Here is a 22109-nt window from a genome sequence, read left to right on the forward strand (position 1 = left end):
GGCGCATTCAGGAACTCTGTGGGCACCACACCACGGAGTCTAAATGCCACTGAGACGGAAGGAGGCAAAGAGTATCTCCAGAATCATTTGCTTGGTTGAATCAAACACTCTGGTAAGGAGTATCTCAGCCGCGTGTGCGTTGGCACATGTGCGGGGACCCAGTTAAACTGAAAGGTAGAAGTGCAAATAATTAAGCAGCTCAGTATATACATGGCATTTTCATTTAAAGGGCAACTAAGATCCTTTCAAATCTATTTAGGGAATAACAGGTTCATTCATCCATTCAATAAATATTTACTGTACTACTACTAAATATGAGATACTGTGGGACTAAAAAAAGGAAAAGAAAAGAGATATAAGCTCCAGTGGCTCCCTGTGAGGGTGCGCAGTCCGGCAGGGCAGACACTTGAATGTACAGACAATTTTAAAAACACGATGCCCCTCTTCTAATGAATGGAAGGCTCACCCAGGATAAGCCACCTGAAGCCAGGGTGGGAGGCTGGAGCTCTTTTTATTGAAGGCATATGAAGCCAGGACAGGTACCAGGAGAGGATGCCATGGATCCGAGCTGGAAAATAGGCCTTCAAAGCAAAAAGAACTTGAGACGACTCTTTAGGGCCCAAAGAGCAAAGACAGACCAGGAAATGAAGCAAAGCCTAGCGATTCAAAATGGGCCATCAGCATTAGTACTGAGCTGTAAGAAAAGAATGAGATCTTGCCATTGGCAACAACCTGGATGGACTCAGAGGGTGTCGTGTGAAGTGAAATAAATCAGACAGAGACAGATAGATACCATAGGATTTCACTTATCTGTGGAATCTAAAAAGCAAAAACATCCAAACAAAACTGAAACATACTCTTAAGGCACAGAGAACTGGGGGTCGCCAGAGAGGAGAGAATAGGAGGATGAGCAAAATAGATGAAGGGGATTAAGAGGGAGAAAAGTCCAGTTGTACAGTAAGACAAGGGGATGAAAAGTATAGCATCAGGAATCTAGTCAATAATATTGTAATCATGTTGTCTGGTGTCTACGGGAAGCACCGGGTAATGTACAGAATTGTCTGTCTGCCGTACACCTGAAGCTACCATACGTTGTACATCAACTACTTTTCAATAAATAAATAAAATCAACTGAACAGCTATAGAAAATGGGCTGTCATACTGCTTCTCAAATGTGTCCCTCAAAGAACACCTACAAAGGAGAATAAACACATAGAAGAAGTTTGGACGCAAAGTCCTAAAAAGGGACTATGGAATAATTTTCTTTGAGTCTTCATATTTTACCTTAAAAAATAAATGCCAGTATTATACTCTGCTCTCTACCCATCAAGTGCAGGTTCCTGTTAAATTGGACTGGTCAGCAGGAGGAGGCGCTGGGCTGTTACAGAAGGCAAAGGGCTTGGCTTTTTAAGTCAGGCTTTTGAATGCCCCCAGCGACTTTCTTTCTTTCTTTTTTTTTTTTTTTAATTTTTATTTATTTATTTGACACAGAGAGAGATCACAAGTAGACAGAGAAGCAGGCAGAGAGAAGGGAGAAGCAGGCCCCCTGCCGAGCAGAGAGCCCGATGTGGGGCTCGATCCCAGGACCCTGAGATCATGACCTGAGCAAAAGGCGGAGGCTTAACCCACTGAGCCACCCAGGTGCCACCCCTCCCCACCCAGCGACTTTCTAAGAGAACATCTCTAGCGTCCATGACGGAACAGACAAAACCAAGAGATTACATGAGAAATGTCTTGGACATTGCATGAATTACAAGGAATTGAGAGGCCGTTTTTTTTTTTTTAAAGATTTTATTCATTTATTTGACAGATCACAAGTAGACAGAGAGGCAGGCAGAGAGAGAGAGAGAGAGAGAGAGAGGGAAGCAGGCTCCCTGCCGAGCAGAGAGCCCGATGCGGGGGTCGATCCCAGGATCCTGAGATCATGACCTGAGCCGAAGGCAGCGGCCCAACCCACTGAGCCACCCAGGCGCCCCAGAGAGGCCGTTTTAAACTAGGAGTGCAACAGCCAGTGTCATGAAGATGCCTGATGTGAGGGGGTCAGTAAAGACGGCTGGCATTTCCACCGGCACTTCTGGGAAGAAGAGGGAGGGTACGGTATCGAGCAAAGACTGAACACAGAGAAAAACAGAATGGGTAATGGTAAACAAGCTAACTCAGCTGGAGTTGAGGCATGGAGTGGGCCAAGTGAACAACAGAAAGACACTGAAGCTTTTACTTTATCCTGCAATGTCAGGAAGTCAACAACGTTTTTCCATGAGACTCGCTGTGATACATAAAGAGTAGCTGAAACTCCCCAACCAATTCCAAGAGTCAGAATCGCTCCCTCAAATGCTCTTGTATCATGGAAAATGAACTTTTATTTTATAATAACTACAACATGGCTGTCCAACTGAATGCTCTTTGGATGTGGAATTCCAGCCATTGTTAACAGAAGCCATCACTTTAAACAATGTTCGAGAATAATTAAGCCAGGGGCACCTGGGTGGCTCAGTGGTTAAGCGTCTGCCTTCAGCTCAGGTCATGATCCCAGGATCCTGGGATTGAATCCCGCATTAAGCTCCTTGCTTCTCCCTCTGCCTGCCACTTCCCCTCCTTGTGTGCTCTCTCTCTCTCTCTCTCCCTCTCTGACAAATAAATAAAATCTTAAAAAATAAGAAACAGTTTAAATCCCTTTATCTCGGGACGCCTGGGTGGCTCAGTTGGTTGGACGACTGCCTTTGGCTCAGGTCATGATCCTGGAGTCCCAGGATCGAGTCCCGCATCGGGCTCCCAGCTCCATGGGGAGTCTGCTTCTCCCTCTGACCTTCTCCTCGCTCATGCTCTCTCTCACTGTCTCTCTCTCTCAAATAAATAAATAAAATCTTTAATCTTTAAAATAAATAAATAAATCCCTTTATCTCCATAATTATTAATGTAAAGAAAATTAAATAATATGACATTCTTTATCTATTAATTTGGCAAAGACTGTAGCTTCATAAAACCCATTTTTGGTGGGAGTGTAGGGTTACCGTTGCTCTCATATGCTGTTGGTAGGGAACCTTTCTGGAGGGAAATTCAGCAATTCCACTACCAGGAATTGATCCTACAGAAACATCCCACCAAGTGCCCATGACATATATACAAGGATATGCACGACGGCATTATCATACTCATGAAACCCTGCGAATCATCCAAACATTTGTCAATGGAGCTTCAGATAAGTGAATAATGGCATGTTGGTATAATGAAATTATGATATATGTTTACATATCCTGTAAAGAACGAAATAGCCCTTTTTATAGTCATTTGGAGGTATGTGCAAGACAAACTGTAAACTTGTGATGGTTGATATCATAGTGACTTCATTCACTACCTTATAACCAGGGCTGGCTGTCTGCCTCAAACTAGCCACTCAGTTCTTGTAGAATACATGGAGCCTCCGTTAAGCAAAAAAGTTATAAAACGTTATATAGCATAGTCCCATTTTCCTTTCATTATAACACACACAAAAACAACTCTATTGTTAACAGTGCTTGTTCCTGGAGAGTCTGATGGGGACAGGATGCTCTCCTTTTCACTTTCTACCTTTTTTTCACCTTTCTCAATTTTAAGTTTAAAAATGGTTTTGAAATTATTTGAAACGTATTTTTTTTGGTAAGAAAAAAACGACCTAGAAGAATTATGTACGATCCTTTCCCTGTGGTATTCTGAAGCTAGGTATAGTGGCAGCTTTGGACATGAAAGCATCTTACAGTGTCACCCAGGAACAGACAAAGGTGGACCGGAGTGAGAAAAAGGAGGCTAGAGGTAGCAGCAAAAGCAAGTCAAGGAAAGAGGATGCTGGGGTGCAGTCTCTTTTGCACCTCTTGGTGTACAGGTCAGATAAATTTCCTCTGAAGCTCACACAAGCCATGTATTCTGTTTTTTTTTTTTTAAGTTTGTTTATGTATGTGTGTGTGTGTGTGTGTATGTGTGTAAGTAATCTTTATAGCTAATGGGCTCGAACTCATGACCCTGAGATTAAGAGTCACATGCTCTTCCAACTGAGCCGGCCAAGCACCCCAACCCATGTATTATTATTATTATTATTATTATTATTTTAAGTAATTTGGCAGTATGTAGTGGGAAAAGTGTTACAGTCACCATTTATGGAGTACTCACTATGTACCACGCCCTTGGGCAAACTCTGCCTACTTTTAATCCTGATGACAAGGTAAGAGTTTTGAATGTTGATGAATACATTTTACCCAGGAAATAACAGAGACTTTGAGACTGGAGTTTTAAACTGGGTAGGTCAGGCTCCAATGTCCATGAACTACTCTACTAAAACGCTCAAGGAACAGGCTGACTGGCAGGAATGAGGCCATTCACAAAATAATGCAGCTGCGTGGTATCCAGGAAGCAGTGAGGACACACACTGGGTGCTGTGTGAACCAGTTAGCACCTTAACCACCCGTTATGTTAACACATATGGTGGAAACAATTCAGTCATTGCACCAAACCATCTATGAATTTCAGCTTAGTTGTACTGTTTCTAAGTAAGGAGAATAAGGCTCAGATATTTCTTTTTAAATTGGCAGCACGTTTCACGTGAATCCTGTGAGTTCTACAAAAGCCAAATATTAACACTTAGAGGAAACACAATCAGAATTTATTTATGTTCGCGATCCTGTGAAACATAGCAAAAGTCTTTGAATGCTGGCAATAGACAGAGCTTAAATAAAACAAGACTAGCATAGGAGCTGCTTCCGTATTCCTGTAGTGGCCTAGCCTAAATCTCGCCTTTATTCAACAAGAGGTAAAATGTTCATAACTTGGTCTGGAAAGAGTCCTTTTCAACAGAATTTGAAGTGCTGATCCTCTGCTCTCCTGCACAGAAAACTTCTAAAAGAATGCTCAGGGGATGCCTGGGTGGCTCAGTCGATTAGGCTGCTGCCTTCAGCTCAGGTTATGATCCCAGGGTCCTAGGATCGAGTCCTGAATCGTGCTCCTTGTCCAGTGGGGAGCCTACTTCTCTCTCTGCCTCTGCCTGCTACTCTGCCTCCTTGTGCTCTCTCTATGACTAATAAATAAAATCTTTAAAAAAAAAAAATGCTCAGAGTGCAAATCTCCTCTCTCCGAGCCCTCAGTTTACACATGCCATTCAGAGACCAGTTAAGTGTGAACGTGTTTAAGAAAAAGGCCATACTGTTTCTTCGGCCATTTAAAATTTTAAAATATTCCTAGTTATATTATATACACGCTATTGTCCTGTCTCATCTTCAGTGCGAATAGTGTTCCTGGTGACGAGAAACGGATCATATTCACAGCACCTTTTTTTCCTGAGGATTTCAGGGAACTCCGCTGAGTATGGGTCCAAAGCACCTGGAGAGTGGTAGCCTTTCCTGAGTGACACTAATGACAGAGCTCCAAGGGTAAGGCAGTCATGGCTTAGGTCGGTGGGTTCCAACCTTTTTTGACCAGGGTTCACAGCAAGAAATGCATTTTTCATGATTTCACACACTTTCATATGCATGCATGTGCATGTGCACACACACACACACACACACACACACACACACTACGTATGTAATTATAGAAGATTCATGAATTTATCCTTCCTGTGTGCAATGCACCCTGACATTTTCTATTCTACTCTCTCTTTGTTATTATTATTACCATTATTGTTGTTTGCTCCTATGGGTGACAATCTGCTAAATCGATTTCATGACCCACTTATAGGTCACAACACGGGTGTGAAAAGCACTGCCCTAAATGTCGAAGGTTTTCAGGATGCTGCCTGGGCAGCCTTCTCACTCCCCACCCCCTTTCTGGACCCACAGATCTTCTCTCTGGCTCCGTGGACCATCTGTATGTGAGGACTCCAGCCCTGATCCCACTTCGGGGCTCCAGACCCACACATCCAATGGCCCACTGGACAGCCCCACTTGTGCACTTCAAAAGCAGCCTTAACGCCATGTCCAAAACCATATTTAATGCTGACTCTCTGTGAGCCTTACTGAACAGCACCCACCCTGCCATTCAAGCCAGAAACCTGGGACTTCTCTCTCTCCCTGCCCTCCCAGAGCCCGTTAATCATAGAGTCCTGCCTACGGTGACTTCCAAATTACTTTTGAATCCTTCCACTTCTCTCCATCCCCCTGTGCCCATTATCTCTTGATGGGGCTACTGCCAAAAACCTCCAGTGTCGCGCCCCTCTCTCCAATCTCTCTTCCACCCTGAGGCCAGTGTGATCTCTCAGACACACAAACCTCATTACATGACACACCACAGTGGAATGCCAACCACCTCAGGATGGAGCCCAGCTCCACATCTGACCTTCTTGGTCTCTCTCTCCTGTCTCAGCTCTTGCCACGTTCCCTCCCCATCCCCATCCCCTTTAGTCTACCCAGGGTTTTGGGGGTGGGAGTTGGTCCGCAGGTCTGGCTGCAGTTAGGATCACCTAGACATCTCTGTAAAAATACCAGTGCCCAGGCCTCACTTCAGAACAATTAAATACCAATCCAATTAGTAGTCAAAATGGACAGCTGGAGGTCCTCTGCTTTCCTTTATTTATTTATTTTTTAATTTTATCTATTTATTTGACAGACAGAGATCACAAGTAGGCAGAGAGGTGGGCAGAGAGGGGGAAGCAGGCTCCCCACTGAGCAGAGAGCCTGATGCGGGGCTTGACCCCAGGATCCCGAGATCATGACCTGAGCCGAAGGTAGAGACTTAACCCACTGAGCCACACAGGCACCCCTGCTTTCCTTTAGAAGGAAGGTCTCTCAGTGGTCCAGAAGTGCTCTCACTGCCGGGCCTTCATAGAGCCTCGGCTCTAGCCCCTCCCCATACTTACCCCTCAGGTGTCTGCTGGAATGTCATCTTCTCAAGCTATATCCCCTAATCCCCCAAGCCTGGTGAGTCCCCTCCTCCCCCATTCCATGTTCCCGTAGAATCCTTCAACTCCCTGTCGCAACCTAGTGAGCTTCAAAATCTTTTAGGTTGGCACTAATGGCTACTCAACAAATACCCACAGAATGAACACAAGAATAAGTAAATTCCAGCATCAGATATGCGGAGAAGCTGCAGTTGAGGGGAGCTAACAAAGAAAACACTACTGACGGGTCAAGACGTAGACCATCTGTGCTTTCTTAGATTCTCAAGTCCACAGGGTGTGTAGGGTTGGAAGCAGAGGCCACTGGGGGTCTAAAGTCAATCATGTCTTCTTATGAAAGCTTTCCCAAAGGAACACAGCTCATCCTCATCAGAGGTGACAGACAGGGACTCACCCGCCCCATTTAACAAAGGATAAGACTAAGTTGCTTGCCCAGATTGACCAAAGCAGACCAGAGGAAGGCAAGTCGGATCTGAGCCGCGTGTGTCCGTGGTGCTCAAGGCAGCAGGCTCTGTCTTCCAGAGCAGAGATAGACAGCAGAACAGCTAACGCACAGAGAAAGCTAAGGCTAACATTCCAGCAGCAACTCCTTTTCAACCATATTTCACACAATGCTTATTACGGTACCCATTAAAGTCTTGCTAGTAATTGAAAAAATTATATATGTGCAATGAGCATGAGTTAATGTTAACAGAAGAACCTTAACTTTTGCATCTCCTGACTTTTTACTTTTAGCTTGTACCTTAACCTTGCATTTTTGTGGGGTTCTTTACATTTTATATGGAGGTGTAAAGTCACATTTGAGATATAATTCCATTAGCCATACAAGCAACTTCATAAGGCTATTATGTTGCATCAACTTTTTCTGTAAAAATAAATTGTTAAGGATATTATTCCTGGAACAGAATAAATTCTTGGAATTACTGAGTAACTTATGTACCGTACCACTGTTCCAAGAACACATTACTTATTTTATCATGACAAAGTAAAGTTATTAATCTTCTGGCTTCCATTTCAACAATGAGAAATTCCGTGAGAGGCAGAGACACCTGCATTACATTTCAGTTCAACTTTATATCATCCATAAACATCTCTGCTTTGGACACCTCATCCAAACAAATGCTCACAGAATCCTCTATGTAGCATTCGATTTTATGAAACTATAAAAGTTCCTTGCTGTTAATTACAGAGACAAATGTCTCATCACACATTTGGTTACCAGATAGCATAATTAGTTTTCTCCATTAACCTTTCAGATATAAAATTTGATTTCTAAGTAAAAAAACATTGTAAAACCCTTGCAATTCAAATGATACAGTATACTTGGACATGTTTGGGAAAAAAAGCAATACTAAGAAAACAATTTTATGGATTCTTATTTACAAGGATACTGATTGTCTGAAACACTCAAAGGCAATCTGTCTAAACTTCTTAATGATTTTAAAATATATGATGGAATATGCATGTAACAAGATGTACTTTGTATAGAAAGGAGGCTCAGTAATCTGACCGTGAATGGAATGTGCCCTTTGATCTCACTCTGGGTATGGTGATGTGGCTGAGTGGGTCCACCTTGGCCGCTCCTCTCTGCCCACTTCACATGGGCATCTGGGAGACAGCTGGTGATGAAGGGTGTATAGTCTAGAGCAGTGTAATAGCATTTCTCTGCTCAAAGCTAAATGATCCCACAGCCTTGTCCTGCAGAGGACCACATGCCAGCCAACATGTGTAGGGGGCATTTCTGATTATCACAATGGGGGTGAGGGGGTGTGCTCCTGACATTTATGTACACTGATGCTGTCAACATTCAGTCCTCTTGTAACACGCAGGACAGTCCTACACAACAAAACCGTCTCGCCACAAAAGACCGACCCACTTGATCAGCAGATAATTGGCAGCAAATTGCATTTTTAACATGTTTTAAACATGGTACTTACTTGTTTATTCAAAAAGAATTATCGAGACTCGACTCTGTGTCAAGTATCGTTTACTAGGAACACAGTCAACAGAGTCTTGGCCTGCAGGAATTCAAGCTGAGATGGGAAAAATGAAGCCTTAGACAGAGAGGGTGGCAGGGGTGGGCAGAGCCCAGCAGGCCAGATGCCAGGCCCACTGGACTGCGGCATCTTGGGAGGCCCGCACAGCATGGTGTACCTGCAGGGACCCGGGGGCCAGGGCTGGTACACATACACAGGCACAGGGATGCGTCCTCTCTCAGGGTTTAACTTTAAGAGGGGGCCCTGCCATTAACTAATCAAAAAGAACAAAAATAGGAAATGAAAACTAAATCATCTGTGATCAGTGTTGACAAATTTTACTCCTGATATGTGACGTCCAGTCAGCTACTAAGAAGGGAGTGTAAATTTTCACCCCCTGAAGCCAGGATGGAACTTGGAGGTAAGAGTTGAATAATAAAGTTTCAAAGTAGCTGAATCCACCACTTGATTTTGCATTTAAAAGTGGACATCTTACTCATTGCCTGAGCATGTACTGGTGATTATCACGTGACCAGCATGGTGCTAGGCAGTGGGGACACAGAGATGATTCTCAGGGAGTTTACTGCCCAGCAGGGAGAGAGAAGTAAACCAGCAATGCCTTGGCTGTAATGGCACCATGCCCTGGAGGCTGTGGGGGAGAGGTGAGGGCAATCAGAGAAGACTTCCTGAAAGAAGTTTCATCAACTTGAAGTCTTTAGGGAGAAGAGAAAGCCAAGCCAAGCAGAGGGAGGATGATGCAAGTGTGAAATTCCAAGCAAAGGAATTTCTCCAGCTTCTGTGCAGCCACCAGGGTGAGAAAGTGCCTGGCCTCAAAGGCCAGGAAGGATTCCTGCTGCAGGAATAAAAGAGGTCTGGTATGGGTGATGCCTGCGAAGGACAATGTCAGCAATGAGCTCCAAAGAAACAGGTGGCAGTTCACTCAGAGTCTTATCTATCAGGCTGAGGAGTCTTAATCCTAACCTGAAAGCCACAAATAATGAAGATGTTCAGGCAAGGAGCAACCCAAGTGGCCCAGCACCTGGACAAATCCCTGCAGGGTTGGGCACATGCCCCTTGCAGGATCTACCACCCCCACTACTGCGTGCACACACTCGGGCACATCGATTCCAGGTAGCATCCGCTCCAGGAATCTGTGACTTATGAGAATAACAGAGTTGCTTTGTAAATGTCCTAGATCTATTTTTAACTTGGAGATGCAAAACACACTGTTCCAAAATCTTTATTTTATCTTATAGATGGCCATGTTATTTTCTTCCAAAAGTAAAAAATCCATATTCCCATGGGAACCAGAGAGGCTAAATTGTTAATACATCTCCTTAGAGCCTGTCCTTCTTTTTTTTTTTTTTTAATTTTTTATTTTATTTTATTTATTTTTTAAATGATTTGGTCACAATCAGAGGAGGAACAGCCAATGATCACAACCTGTCATACATGTTACCCCGAGGGTGGCTCCTGAGCCACACCACGTCTGGAGAAACAGAAAGAAGCAACTTTTCCTGGGGACACGGAAGGGCGTTGGGGAGGGGGCACAGCGCGTGTGCTCCCTCACCGTGTCACATGCACCAAGGTCTGTTGCTGAAGGCTTGGCTTTTGGTTTTTCTGAAATTCAGGTAGGAAAACTTGCTTCCTTTGGAAACTGAGACCCAGACAATGCCAAAAATCAGTTGATAAACAGGTCAGTCCTCTCTTAAGCACCTTTAAGAGGGTGTACCAATGTCACTGCACATAGAGAGCTAGCAGAGCTCAGACTATTTTTGTTTTGATTTTCAACATGTCTCTGGCTTTCATATGCAAGGTCCTCTCCTTTTTGGTATTTCTAAGTTTGAAGGGGGAAAAAAGGTTTCAAGTTGTATCTTACAAATCAACATCAGAAATCCCAAATTTCTGTGCTAGTTGAATATATTATAAAAGATTCTTCCAGTTAAATGAGGCATATTTTAGTATGGCTCACTAAATGTCCCCCAAATCTCAATAGAGTGGTATATTTTATTCTATTTTTTTTAAAAAGATTTTATTTATTTGACACAGACAGAGATCACAAGTAGGCAGAGAGGCAGGCAGAGGGGAAGGGGAAGGGGAAAGCAGGCCCCCTGCTGAGCAGAGTGTCCAATGCAGGGCTTCACCCCAAGACCCTGAGATCATGACCCGAGCCAAAGGCAGAGGCTTAAACCACTGGGCCACCCAGGTGCTCCAGAGTGGTGTATTTTAAAGCAGCTCTTCAGGGTGGCTCAATGGGTTAAGCCTCTGCCTTTGGCTCAGGTCATGATCTGAAGGTCCTGGGATCAAGCTCCACGTCAGGCTCATGCTCAGAGGGGAGTCTGCTTCTCCCTCTCCATCTGCCCCTCCCCCCGCTAGTGTTCCTTCTCTCTCTCAAAATAAATAAATAAAATCCTTAAAAAAAATAAAGCAACTCTTCATTGGTCTATACGACAGTGTCCAAGCTACTCACGCACTTAGATATTTGAGTACCTATCATCTGGGTACCTATTATGAACACAATACTGTGCTGGGTGCTTCAAAGGATATGAAAAAGAATCCAGGTCACACTCGCTCTGTGATCTTACAATTTACAGGAGGAGAGATGGTGCAAATAAACAACCACAGTTCAATGCAGTAATTGTCCAGGTTTGGGGATGATGGGCATGTCTGCAGGGTAACTTGCAGTGCAATAAAGCTGTGTACAAAATTAGTAGGTATTAGGCAGTACATGGGAAGCGCCATAAAAGAGTGATGTTATTATTTAGTGCTAAGACATTCAGAAGAACATTTAAATTCTATTTCAGAAAGAGAACAGACAAGGGGATAATAAAAATAAGAATACAGCATTTCCTACTTTGAAAAAGTGTTTTGTCATTGGGGTTTCCTACATGCTAGAGGAGAACCTGCAGGGGAGGTCAGGGCCCACATTATTATTCTATTACGGAAGACAAAGAAAAACCCTCAAGAGTTTTGTGCAAGGTGTTATTAACTGTTAACCTGAGACTCAAACCAAGGTTTTCTGACTTCAAACCTGACTTCTCTCTACTGTGCTAGACAAACTGAGAAGGCCTCCAGGCTTAGGTAATGTTTGAATTGGGCTTTGAAAACCAATAGGAGATAGGATTGTTAATAGATGGAGTCTGGAAACAGGCTACGACATGGGAGCGCCTGGAGAGAACAGGCTGGAGAGAGGTGCACACTTGGGCAGGGCAAGGTGCTCCAGGAAGGAATGCTAAGAGACCAGGCTGACATGAGCGCATGTTTTTAGCAGGAGGAAAAGGGAGATAAGGCTAGAAAGGTGAGCTGGAAGCAGACTACGAACGGCAAAGGGAGGAGGAAAGGGGGCCTGGCTTTCTCAGAGGCTGCCTCGCAGAGCAGAGCAGCAACAACGTGGGAGCCATGTCCACAACCAGGCTCTCACCTGTGAGCTCTCTGACCTTGGGCAAACTGACATTTCCAAAGACGCCTATTTTTCATTTAAAAATGGAAATAACAATACTTCTCCAGTACGGGAAGTGCCCTGCGTACAGCAAATGTTCGACTAACTGGGCTTCCTTTCTTCCCAAGTGGGTCCTAGGCTCTGCCCAGTGGAAGCTTCCGCCCACCCCTCCCTTCCACCGAGAGCCCATGCCCCACCTCTCACATCTGGGGCCCCGCTCTGCCGGGGAAAGGATGAGACGTTACACACCCAACTCAGCCCATGCGTGCAGAAGGGCAGGCAGGACAGCTGGCAGAACTGCCATGGTGAAAGAGGGCAGGAATGGGCGTCAAGACACCGGAGTCTAAAGCATGCTCAACTACTAATTTCCGTGCGCCCTGGCGCGAATCACTTGCACCTCCAAGCTCTGCTTCCTGTCTGTATAGCCGGTATAACACCTGCCTCATGCGCAGTTGTGATGTTAGCTAAATGATTAACCCCGGTATGCGACAGGCCTAACTGCAAACTTCGCCCGAACTTGAGACCATGAGTAATATCTAAGAGCGTCTCTGTCTGCGTCTAAAGGTAACAGAAGCACATTTACAGGCGCGCTTCTACTCAAGGAAGCCATCAGTGTTCAAGAGTCTCAAGAGGCTCTCTCAACCTTGACTTTGCTTGCAATTGTTCGAGAAGCCATTTGTGGACCTAGAGGATGAGCAGGTCTACTGTTAGTGCTGTAGGAAACCTTAGAAACCATTCTGATCAGAGGTTTTTCCAGGGTGACGGGGGTGCCCTAAAAGCCGTGCAGATGCCTGCAGAGGTGGGGAGGTAGGTTTGGGATGTGTCACCTGCGATAACACGCGAAGTTCTTACCATGGTGGCTGGCACACGGCCAGCTCTTCCAAAATGACCCCTACAGTTACTGGCTGTGTTTCCAACCCCAGGAAACGCTCAGGCCCACTTGGACGGACCTCCATGATATTTGAGGTTGTTTCTCACTCATGGAACTCCAGCCACAGGTGAGGTAACACATCGGGGCCCTTTCCCTCTGGGGAAGAAACAGGAAGCAAGCGGGACCCAGGCTGCCGGACTCTAGGTGAAGAGCACCCCCATTTAACACATGCACATGTCTATGTCTCCGGGAAGGAGACTTATGTTGTCATGAGAGGCTGGCGCCCTAGCCTGGAAAAGTGGGTAGGGATTGAGTGTGTCATCTTTGAGGAGACTCTGGGACCCTGGTGGTGGTGGCTGTCATTGGCAAAGCCATGGACAAAGATTTCAAAATTCCGACATCTCGATCCTGCTCAACTGGCATGGCTACAACATGTGCTTTCTTTGTCTTCTGAAAGCTGTGTAACCGAACCGAGTATTGAAAGGAATGAGGACAAGGCCAGGGCCTGGCATGTAATTGGAGCTCAAGAAATATTTGTCGAATGAATAAATGAATGAGATCGAACACCTGAGAAACAGACATGTTCCAAATTTCTGTCTTATGACAGTAAACCTAAACAAAGCCCAACATCTCAAAAGAGATTTTATCAAAAGTTTGTATTATTGTTATGAGTAATAAACTTGCTGTCTCACTAATATATTTTCCAAAAGTGCCTTGTTCTTTCCGGTAAGGTCTCCTGATGATCCTTGAATTGTCTGGCCCAGCATGGTAGAGAGGAAAGGTCTCTGGACAGGAGCTGTGGGTCCGCTCCAGGTTCTGCTATTTCTGAGCAAGTTGCTTTACTCTGAGCCTCAGGTCTGTCCTTTAAGTAATGGGAATAAGAATGCCTGCCCCAGGGACCTTACAGGAAGTCAAAACCACAGCATGACAGAGGTGAAAGCAGTTCTTAAATGGATGATGCTCACTTAATATCTGATCCTGACAACACTTCCCTGCTGTAGCTTACAGCACCCTTTGCACCTGGAACCTTCTCCAGCTCCCCTCTGTCTATGCAAATTGTCTCCAACTTTGAGGGAGACTCCCCACTTGACCCTCCATTTGATCCTTCCCTTCCCATGCTGCTGTGGCTCACTGCCCCGATGGTCCATATTTGTTGGTTAATTACTGTTCACACCGAGAGGCCTGCAGTGGTGTGTCTCCAGCATGGGCGGATGCACTGGGCTCCCAGCTGTGGCACTTGCTACTTGAGCGGCCTCTGGCAGGCCACTAAACATCTAAGTCTCCTGTACAAAATGGGGAGGATAATGACTTACAGGTTTGCCGCGAGAGGTAAATGAACATAATTCATGTGAGGGACTCAGGTCAACACCATGTGCACAGAAAGTGCCCAGCGACGGGAGCTGTTACAGTCACTGAACATTGTTCCTTAACTGTGCTCTGAATGTGCCCCATCTCCTCAACTGGATTTCATCTTTGAGAACAAGGTCTCTGTCCTTTCCATTTCTTTGGTTACCCCCAATCCCACTCTCATCCCAGAAAAGCACTGAGCACATAGTCTTTTCTAAAAAAAAAAAAAAAAAAAAAAAAATCTGTTGAGTTGATTAAAACAGATAATTGTTTTTCTCCAAACAGGACTCAAATTTTTATGGTCACCCATCACAGCCCGCCTGACAATGTCAATGTCCACAGGGCAAAGTAACCTCCTCTGGCCCTATTATCACACTAAAAATGTGTGGGTAACTCTGAAAGGACTCAGCCAAGTCATTCACACTACTGAGCTATCCTACCATGTTGGATGTGCTGCATTAGTCAACAGCCTAAAAATATTCCAGAGAAATAAATTTCATGTGGGAACATTGCCAAAACCTGGAGAACTCACTCTCTTTTCCTGAGATGTGAACTTTAATATTACAGGTGCGGATAGTATTAAAAATACGACATACGTCTGAACACAGAAAATCCTATACAACATCCTAGGGGCCATGTATTAGGACTAGATTGTATTTGAAACCGTTCTTCTGGTGTTTGGCTAACAAAATCCCTTGGATGTCATAAACCTCACACTGAATTCTACACCCTAGCAAGTAACATCACGGATAGACTCAAGCAATTTATAAAAAAAGCATGCTTTAAATCTATGTTTTGAAATGAGAACCTAAAAACTAAAAAATGCCTGTTTTAGAACATCATAGACAACCAAAATCTTAATTTCCTATGTTTTCAGTAACTATTCCCAATTGCTCTAGAAATTATGATAGTGTAACCACTTATTCCTCTAGTTTTTAAAAAAATGACTGGAAATCACAAAATACAAATGTTCTTTGGGAACTACATCTCACGTCCCCCAGAATAAGCAAGACTGAGAAGGAAGCCAGGCACACGTCGGCACTGTTCAATCTTTGGTCTCTTCATGGCTGAGGCCTTCTTGACCAGAACTTGCAAAGCTTATCCTGACCCTGGTCTTTTGCTAATGTTCTCTTATCTTCCTGGACTCGAGCTGGGAAAAATGAAAGCAGCAGCGTGTGCCCCTTTCAAGAGTTTGCATTTTCCTGAATTCTGAGAACTAGCATCTTCCTATTGTTCAGCCCCCTACTCTGTCATACCCAGAATTACCTCACTGTATAGCATCTTACTGTTTTCCAAACACACAGCAGCCTGCTTTGTTGGAGAATAACTCAACCAAGGACATGATGTTCCGTTTTTATGATAAATGTAAATTTTCTACTAATGGGCAAATTCCTCATTTCCAATGACTACATCGAGTAGTACTTAGATACAGAATTCCAACCAATCAAGCTTAAGGAACTGAAAATACAAAATTCCAACTGATTAAGTTTAAGGAACTGAAGAGAGTGCCAACCAAAAATATTCTCCTTCTGGGTTGTAGCATTTCACTTGACTATTCACTTTTTGGTTTTTAGTTCTCTTAACCGTAAACAGGTGCTGAGCACAGCTGCCGGCCTCAGTGACAGTCTCTGCTTGAGTACAGAGATCTACGTGCTTTCAGTGGTCACTTATGACCACTAAGTTTGTTTGCTGATACTTCCCTCCTGTTTTACCTCACTCAAGTATCCGTTTTCATTTCTCTGTCCACCGCATCCCACCGTTTCTCTCTCTCAAAGCCAGAAAGAGAGATCCTGGTGGCTGAGGACTCCACCATGTGGCTTTCACGTTGTTGGGATCTGCACCAATCCTACGTCCTTCAGCCCTCAATACTCCTCAGGGAGCAGGCAAAGCTGACCCTTGCTTTTCATCACTCTTGCCCCAACTGTCTCCCACTTTATGCTCCCTTGCCATGCAGCACCCAGCTCTTACATCACTACCAAGGATGGTGGGGATGCTCAGGATGGGGAAGATGGGAAGCCACATGCCACTGTTTACTCTCTAATCCTACTTCTCCTCCTCTCTGGGTACTCACTCTTAGTGGCAAAATCGCAAGTTGTTTGCATTTTGGGTTCACAGTCTGCAAATAACGAACTGCACATTCAAGTTCTCTCCTGTATGACATTTGTCCCAAAAGCTGTACTTAGAGAGAGTGGCAATGCTTCTGACCACCTACTTATTCATCATGCAGCTAGCCTTGTCGGATGGTCTCCCGGACGCCACTTTTGCTCGGCCTGTCCCTAAGGGGAGCAGGGAATGAGGATGGTAAGAGCAAAAAGTATGGCTAGTCACCCTGACCACAGGTGTCGGGGTGAAATGCACACAGGTCCAGGAAAATGATACCTAGTATTCTCAAGCGGTGGTTAGGTGGACAATCACACTTTGGTTTTCCTTACGCTTTTTGACTGTAGATTTAATTTAATTTTGTCATGGCAGGATTAGCAACCAGGCCACAGAGGTGAAGGGACTTTATAATAAGACAGCATATTAATCCTCCATCCCACCCAAGGCAGAAGCAAAACCAAACAAATAGCAGCTTCCTGGAAATTGAATTTCTGTTATCCAGATGTCAAAGATGTAATACCCCAATTACACAAACTATTGCCAGTGAAGCATGCCAGCGAATATGCAATGTAAATGGGGTGAGCACAGAGCGACAAACCTGCACAGTCAGCATCTGGCTCTGAGAGTGAGTGATAATTAGCACTGTGTGTAGACACTAATAAACATTTATGTCTGAAATTACAACTTTTAGCAATGTTAATAAGGGATATATTGGCAATCTGTAAAATAAAAGGTCTTGAAAAGAATGTCATACATTAAGCAATGGCAGACATTTCCCGTTCTGGCACAACCTTTTTTTTTTTCCCCCTTCCCCCTAACTGCAAATGGCCACACTGTTTTGCTGAGAAATTAATTGACATAGGAACCTACCTAAATAAATGGGTTGTGTCTCTTTGGCCTCCCCATTAACATCGTTGCTGAATTCTGAGATCTTATATACCTCATGGTGATAATCTGGGATGAGAAAACAACCAAAAATTAAAATTCTAATGACCTGCAAGTTATGAAAAAAATAATAAAAACTAACTCTCCTTATATATAAGAAGTAGAATCTATACTTTAAATTATAAACATAATTTCCAAGAACTCAACTAATCACCGAATTTATAGTCACTAATAATCCCTAAAACTTTGCTTACTCTGAAGAAGTACACAGACTTGAAATATTACTTTGACTTTAGAAAACAGCTTTGCTGATCACATGGTTTTCACAGTAAATTTGGCCCAGAGATGCCAATTACTAGGCCTCTTTGCTTTCAAATGACAACTATGTTTATAAGGGAAAGAAAAACCTTGCCCAATCATAGGCCAGGAGGGTGATTCCAAAATTATCTCAACTCATTTCCATGAGTACAGTATATCAAGAGCATGCTTTAGGGTAAACCGACACTCAGTTTTCTCAGTTTACCCAGCAAAATCCCAGCCTTTAAGCAGCTTACCGGAAAGCACACACGAAAAATACTGATTTGTTATTTCAAATATAGTATAATCTAGATAAGAACGCGAAATTCTCATCTTTCTCACAATCTTTTGCATTCAGCTACTGCACTTTAATATGCAATAGTTTATTTGCTAAAAATGCACCTGCAGAGAGAAGAATCAGACCCATAATTTAAAGAGAGGAAAAAAAGTAAAAAGAAAAACTTGCTATGTCAGTCAAACTTTACAATACAGTACTTTAGGAGCTTCCTTCTTCTCTACCGAGGCTCCTGGGCTTGCCCATGGTCTATTATCTAAAAAGTAGGATCATCTAGGTGAGAAAATAGAGGTTCCTTCTTAACAGCCATTCCTTTTTTTGTGACTTGAGACCTGACAGAACAAGGTCTACAAAACTATTCTCACTTTTCAGATAAAGTAGGAAGTTTCCTGAGGTCATAAATAAGAAAGCAACCTACATTCCTGAATGAATCAATAGACCAACAGACCAGTCACATATGGAGAGGTTTTTTTGTTTTGTTTTGTTTTGTTTTGTTTTTTAAGTACAAATGACTGAGTAATCCACAAAGAGAAAGAGGGAAGAGCCAAATATTTTGAATACGTAAAACGATCTCAGGCCTCTTTCATTAAACAGTATCCAAACTAAATCAGGGGGAATAGACATGAACAGATCTTCAAAATGTCTATAATCAGACCATTTTCAGGCTAGCCAAAAGCAGGCTTTATTGAATCTACATCATAGTTAGCTCAGCTTAGCTTGAAAAGCTCTATTACTTGGAATCACCCTCTAATTTTCATCAGCTCACATGTGACTTCCCCAGGTTGCTGAAACAATCGCCTTGCTTTCTACTCTGATGCCAATGCTAGATAAAACAACAGAGAAAAGGGGACAGGTTCTGTGGTTTGGTTTTGACCTCAAGTTGACTCAAAGAAGATAGTTCAACAAGGTGATTCTAAACTCAGTACCAGGACTTGTGACATTAGGACGAGAAAAGTCACCTCTCTCTTATTTAAGGTGACACAATGCATTTTAGTAGACATATTTTTATTTCTGCTCTTATCTCAAGTTCTCATCGTCTCTGACAAAGTCCAGTCAGGAAAAGAAAGCCTCTGACAAGTAACTGAACACAGACAAGGCGATTCAACTTTCCCCTCCCCTGATAAAATAGACCCAAGCCCAAAGACCGCGATGTACACCTGTTAAATCGTCAGGAACCCGCTGGAATTTTTTTTTTTTTTTAAATAGGGATACTTTTCTGACCGATAAGTGATCTCTTCCCAAACACCTTTCCAACCCAAATAACGTCTCTAGAAAAGATGCCGGAGGTCAACAATTCTCATTTGGGCTCGTACACCTAACGAGCTTCTTTCTGGTTCTTAAGAGAACCACCACCTTTTTTTTTTTTTTTTTTTTTTTTTTGCTTCTGTTTGGGGGAAAAAAGCAAACCCACAACCATTGGTCGGTATCCGTGTGTGCACGGCCTGACGGAGAGGCAGTTCTCCCCCACCCCCCAACCTAGCCACAGGAGTGGAATACCAAAGAAGGCTCTCGGCTCCCCAAGTGTCATTGTTTGCTAATTTCCTGATGTGCCCTCCGACTTGTTTACGCTGAATAACATCCTGCCTCCCCCCCGCACAACTTTCCCCGCCGCGCGGCGTGTGCGGCCGCGGCCCCCGCGGGAGGAGATTCGGGGGTCCCGGAAGCCCGGACCCCCGGCTGGGACGCGCGGCCGCGGCGCGGGGCGAGGGGCGGCGGGCCGGGCGCGGGGATGTTTACGCGGCGCCAAGTCCTCCCTCCGCCGCCCGCACGCCCCCCGCCCGGCCCGGCGCGGCCCGCCGCTTACCTCGGCTCACCAGTTTGAAGCTCTGGGATTTCCTGCTCCTTTTCCTCTCGGAGAACTCCATGGTGCTGGCAGGAGGCAGGGGCTGCGGCCGGTGGGCGGCCGGCGGGCGGAGGGAGCGGCGGCCGAGGCGAAGGCGGTGGTGGCGGCGCTGGCTCTTGTCACCCGGCAGCGGGAGCGCCAGGACCAAGGTCCGTGTCTTGAATCCGCAGGGGGAGGCAAAGGCAAGGGAAAAACCACCTCGAGCCCACTCGGGGGCTGCGGCTTGCGGGGTCGGCAGGAGGCGCTTTCCCGGGAGAAGTTGCCCCCGCCTCGCCGCCGCCGCCCGGTCCCCTCAGCACGCCCCCCGACCCCCTCTCATTCCCGGTCTCTGTGCCACACGCAGCCGGAGCCGAACTTTCCGTTGGGGAGCGAGTTGGGGGCGGGGAGGGCGCGGCGCGGCGGGCCGGGTGCTGCCGGCGCCCTGCGCGCTGGCCGCGGGCCGGCCTGGGCGCTGCTCCGGACGCGGCGGCGGCGGCGGCGAGCGCGGCCCCGGGGACGCGGCGGGCGGGCCGAGGGCGGCGGCAGCGGCGGCGGCGGCGGTGGCGGCGGCGGGGTGCGAGCCGGGTCGGGGCGCTGACCGCCCCCGCGGGAGGAGGGGCACCGGGGAGGAGGCGGCGCCGCCGGGACCCCGGGGCCACCTGCTGGCGGAGCGCGGCCGCCGCCATCCCCGGGGGCCCGGGCAGCCGCCACCCACCGGCCTGGACGCGCGGCGCCCTGAAGAGGAGCCGGAGGCCGCGGCGCAGCGCCCTCGGCCCGGCCGGCCGGCCTGCCTTCCCGCGGGGACTGCGGGCTCGGCTGGACGCGGGGGTCGGGGGGTCGGGGGGTCGGGGTGCTGCTGCTTGGGGCCCGGCTCTCGGCCCCGAGCTCGCCTGCCTGTCGCCACCGCTTCCCGGGGCCGAGCTTGTTATACGTAGTGCTGGGTGTCGGGGACCCTCCGGCCAGCCCACTCCTTGCCTTGAGAGGCAGGATGTCGGAGGGCCACACTCACGGGCTTCATGCAAGTTTTAGGAAACACACACACACTACACACACACGGAGGGCCACACTCACGGGCTTCATGCAAGTTTTAGGAAACACAAATTACACACACACACACACACACACATACACACACACAACTTACCCTCCGCGCTCTGCAAGGAAACGAAGAGATTTGAGAATTTACTGGTAAGAAGAGTATGGAAAAGAGTGAGCTTCAATTCTTCTTCACCAACAAAGAGGGTTGTAGAAGGATCCGGAGTTATATTCTAGGAGACAACTTGGAATGTGGGGTTTGGAGCGGGTGGAAGGAACAAGGGGTGCAACGTCAGTGGGTGCTCGATGGCTTTGCTGACTCTTAGAGAAGAAACGGACAAGGCAGGTGCGGGGGGGGGGGACTCTGCCACCTGGTGTAATAGTGCCAAAATAATTGACAGCAACAATGCTTTTATTACTTTTATATAACATTCTTCTCTGGGGAGCTAGGAGCACGCCATTTCCTTCTTAGAACCTCTTTAGGGTGGGAATGGAAGAGAATTTTACACCACCTGGGAATGGCAGTACAGGACGGTAATCTGACATGCTTAAAAGTACCTAACCAAACTGACCGTCCCTAGACCTAAATACAAAAGAGAGTAAAGAGATGGACAATGCATTCAGCCGTGTGGCAAACTCACGTGGCCCTAAAATAGTGGCGAGGAATAAGGGAAAAGGGTATGTTGATAAATGCAATACATTTCATCACAGGTCACACTCAGAGGAGGAGACAGTACCTCTGTTTAACTGGGATACACGAATAGGACAACTTTGAGCAAGGGGGAAGCTGAAGGCAGCTAGGATACACAACACCAGGAAACAAAACCAAGGAATAAGGTAATCAGATAGTGGAAGCAAGCCTGGTATACCTTCTAAGGTCTTTTTGTAAGGCAGTATGCTGCAAGTGAAGAGGCTGGGTGTTCTACCTGACCAGGTGTGAGGAGAAATGTCCATTCACTTTCATTAAACAAACCTTAAACAAGAGGTTCTTAACCTTTTCTGGGTCATTGTTTCCTTGGAGATTATGTTCAACTAAGGGTCCTTCTCCCAGAAAATATGTAGAGGACACACAAAATTTTGTATAGTTTTCTTGGAGTAACTTAGACCCCTTGGAGCTTCAAAAGGTAGCAAAAGGGATTAAAGTGATAAAAAGGGATTAAATCCACTATGTTATTTGGTTCTC

At 45.7% G+C, this 22109-nt stretch overlaps 1 protein-coding gene and 1 long non-coding RNA gene across 13 annotated transcripts in view; one reads left to right on the forward strand and one right to left on the reverse strand.

The window, feature by feature from the left end:
• The window catches only part of BEND7 (BEN domain containing 7), an 83701-nt gene extending 63706 nt beyond the window's left edge, over positions 1–19995 (reverse strand). For 10 of the 11 annotated variants that reach the window (XR_004287129.1, XR_004287128.1, XM_032349442.1 and 7 more), the window contains exons 1-2: positions 19874–19995; positions 17463–17546 (exon numbers count right to left, since the gene is read on the reverse strand). Coding sequence is in view for 9 of the 11 variants with exons in the window: in XM_032349442.1 (XP_032205333.1) it covers positions 17463–17546; positions 19874–19934 (145 nt within the window). In the remaining 2 variants the exon portion in view is untranslated. The remainder of the gene's footprint in view (positions 1–17462; positions 17547–19873) is intronic. The other variant, XM_032349446.1, reaches the window with a different exon arrangement.
• LOC116594265 overlaps positions 19975–22109 on the forward strand; it is a 41124-nt gene continuing 38989 nt past the window's right edge. For both annotated transcript variants that reach the window (XR_004287131.1, XR_004287130.1), the window contains exon 1: positions 19975–20061. This is a non-coding gene — a long non-coding RNA (uncharacterized LOC116594265). The remainder of the gene's footprint in view (positions 20062–22109) is intronic.

The sequence above is a fragment of the Mustela erminea genome, chromosome 6 (assembly GCF_009829155.1).
Source record: "Mustela erminea isolate mMusErm1 chromosome 6, mMusErm1.Pri, whole genome shotgun sequence".
Classification (NCBI taxonomy): Eukaryota; Metazoa; Chordata; class Mammalia; order Carnivora; family Mustelidae; genus Mustela; species Mustela erminea.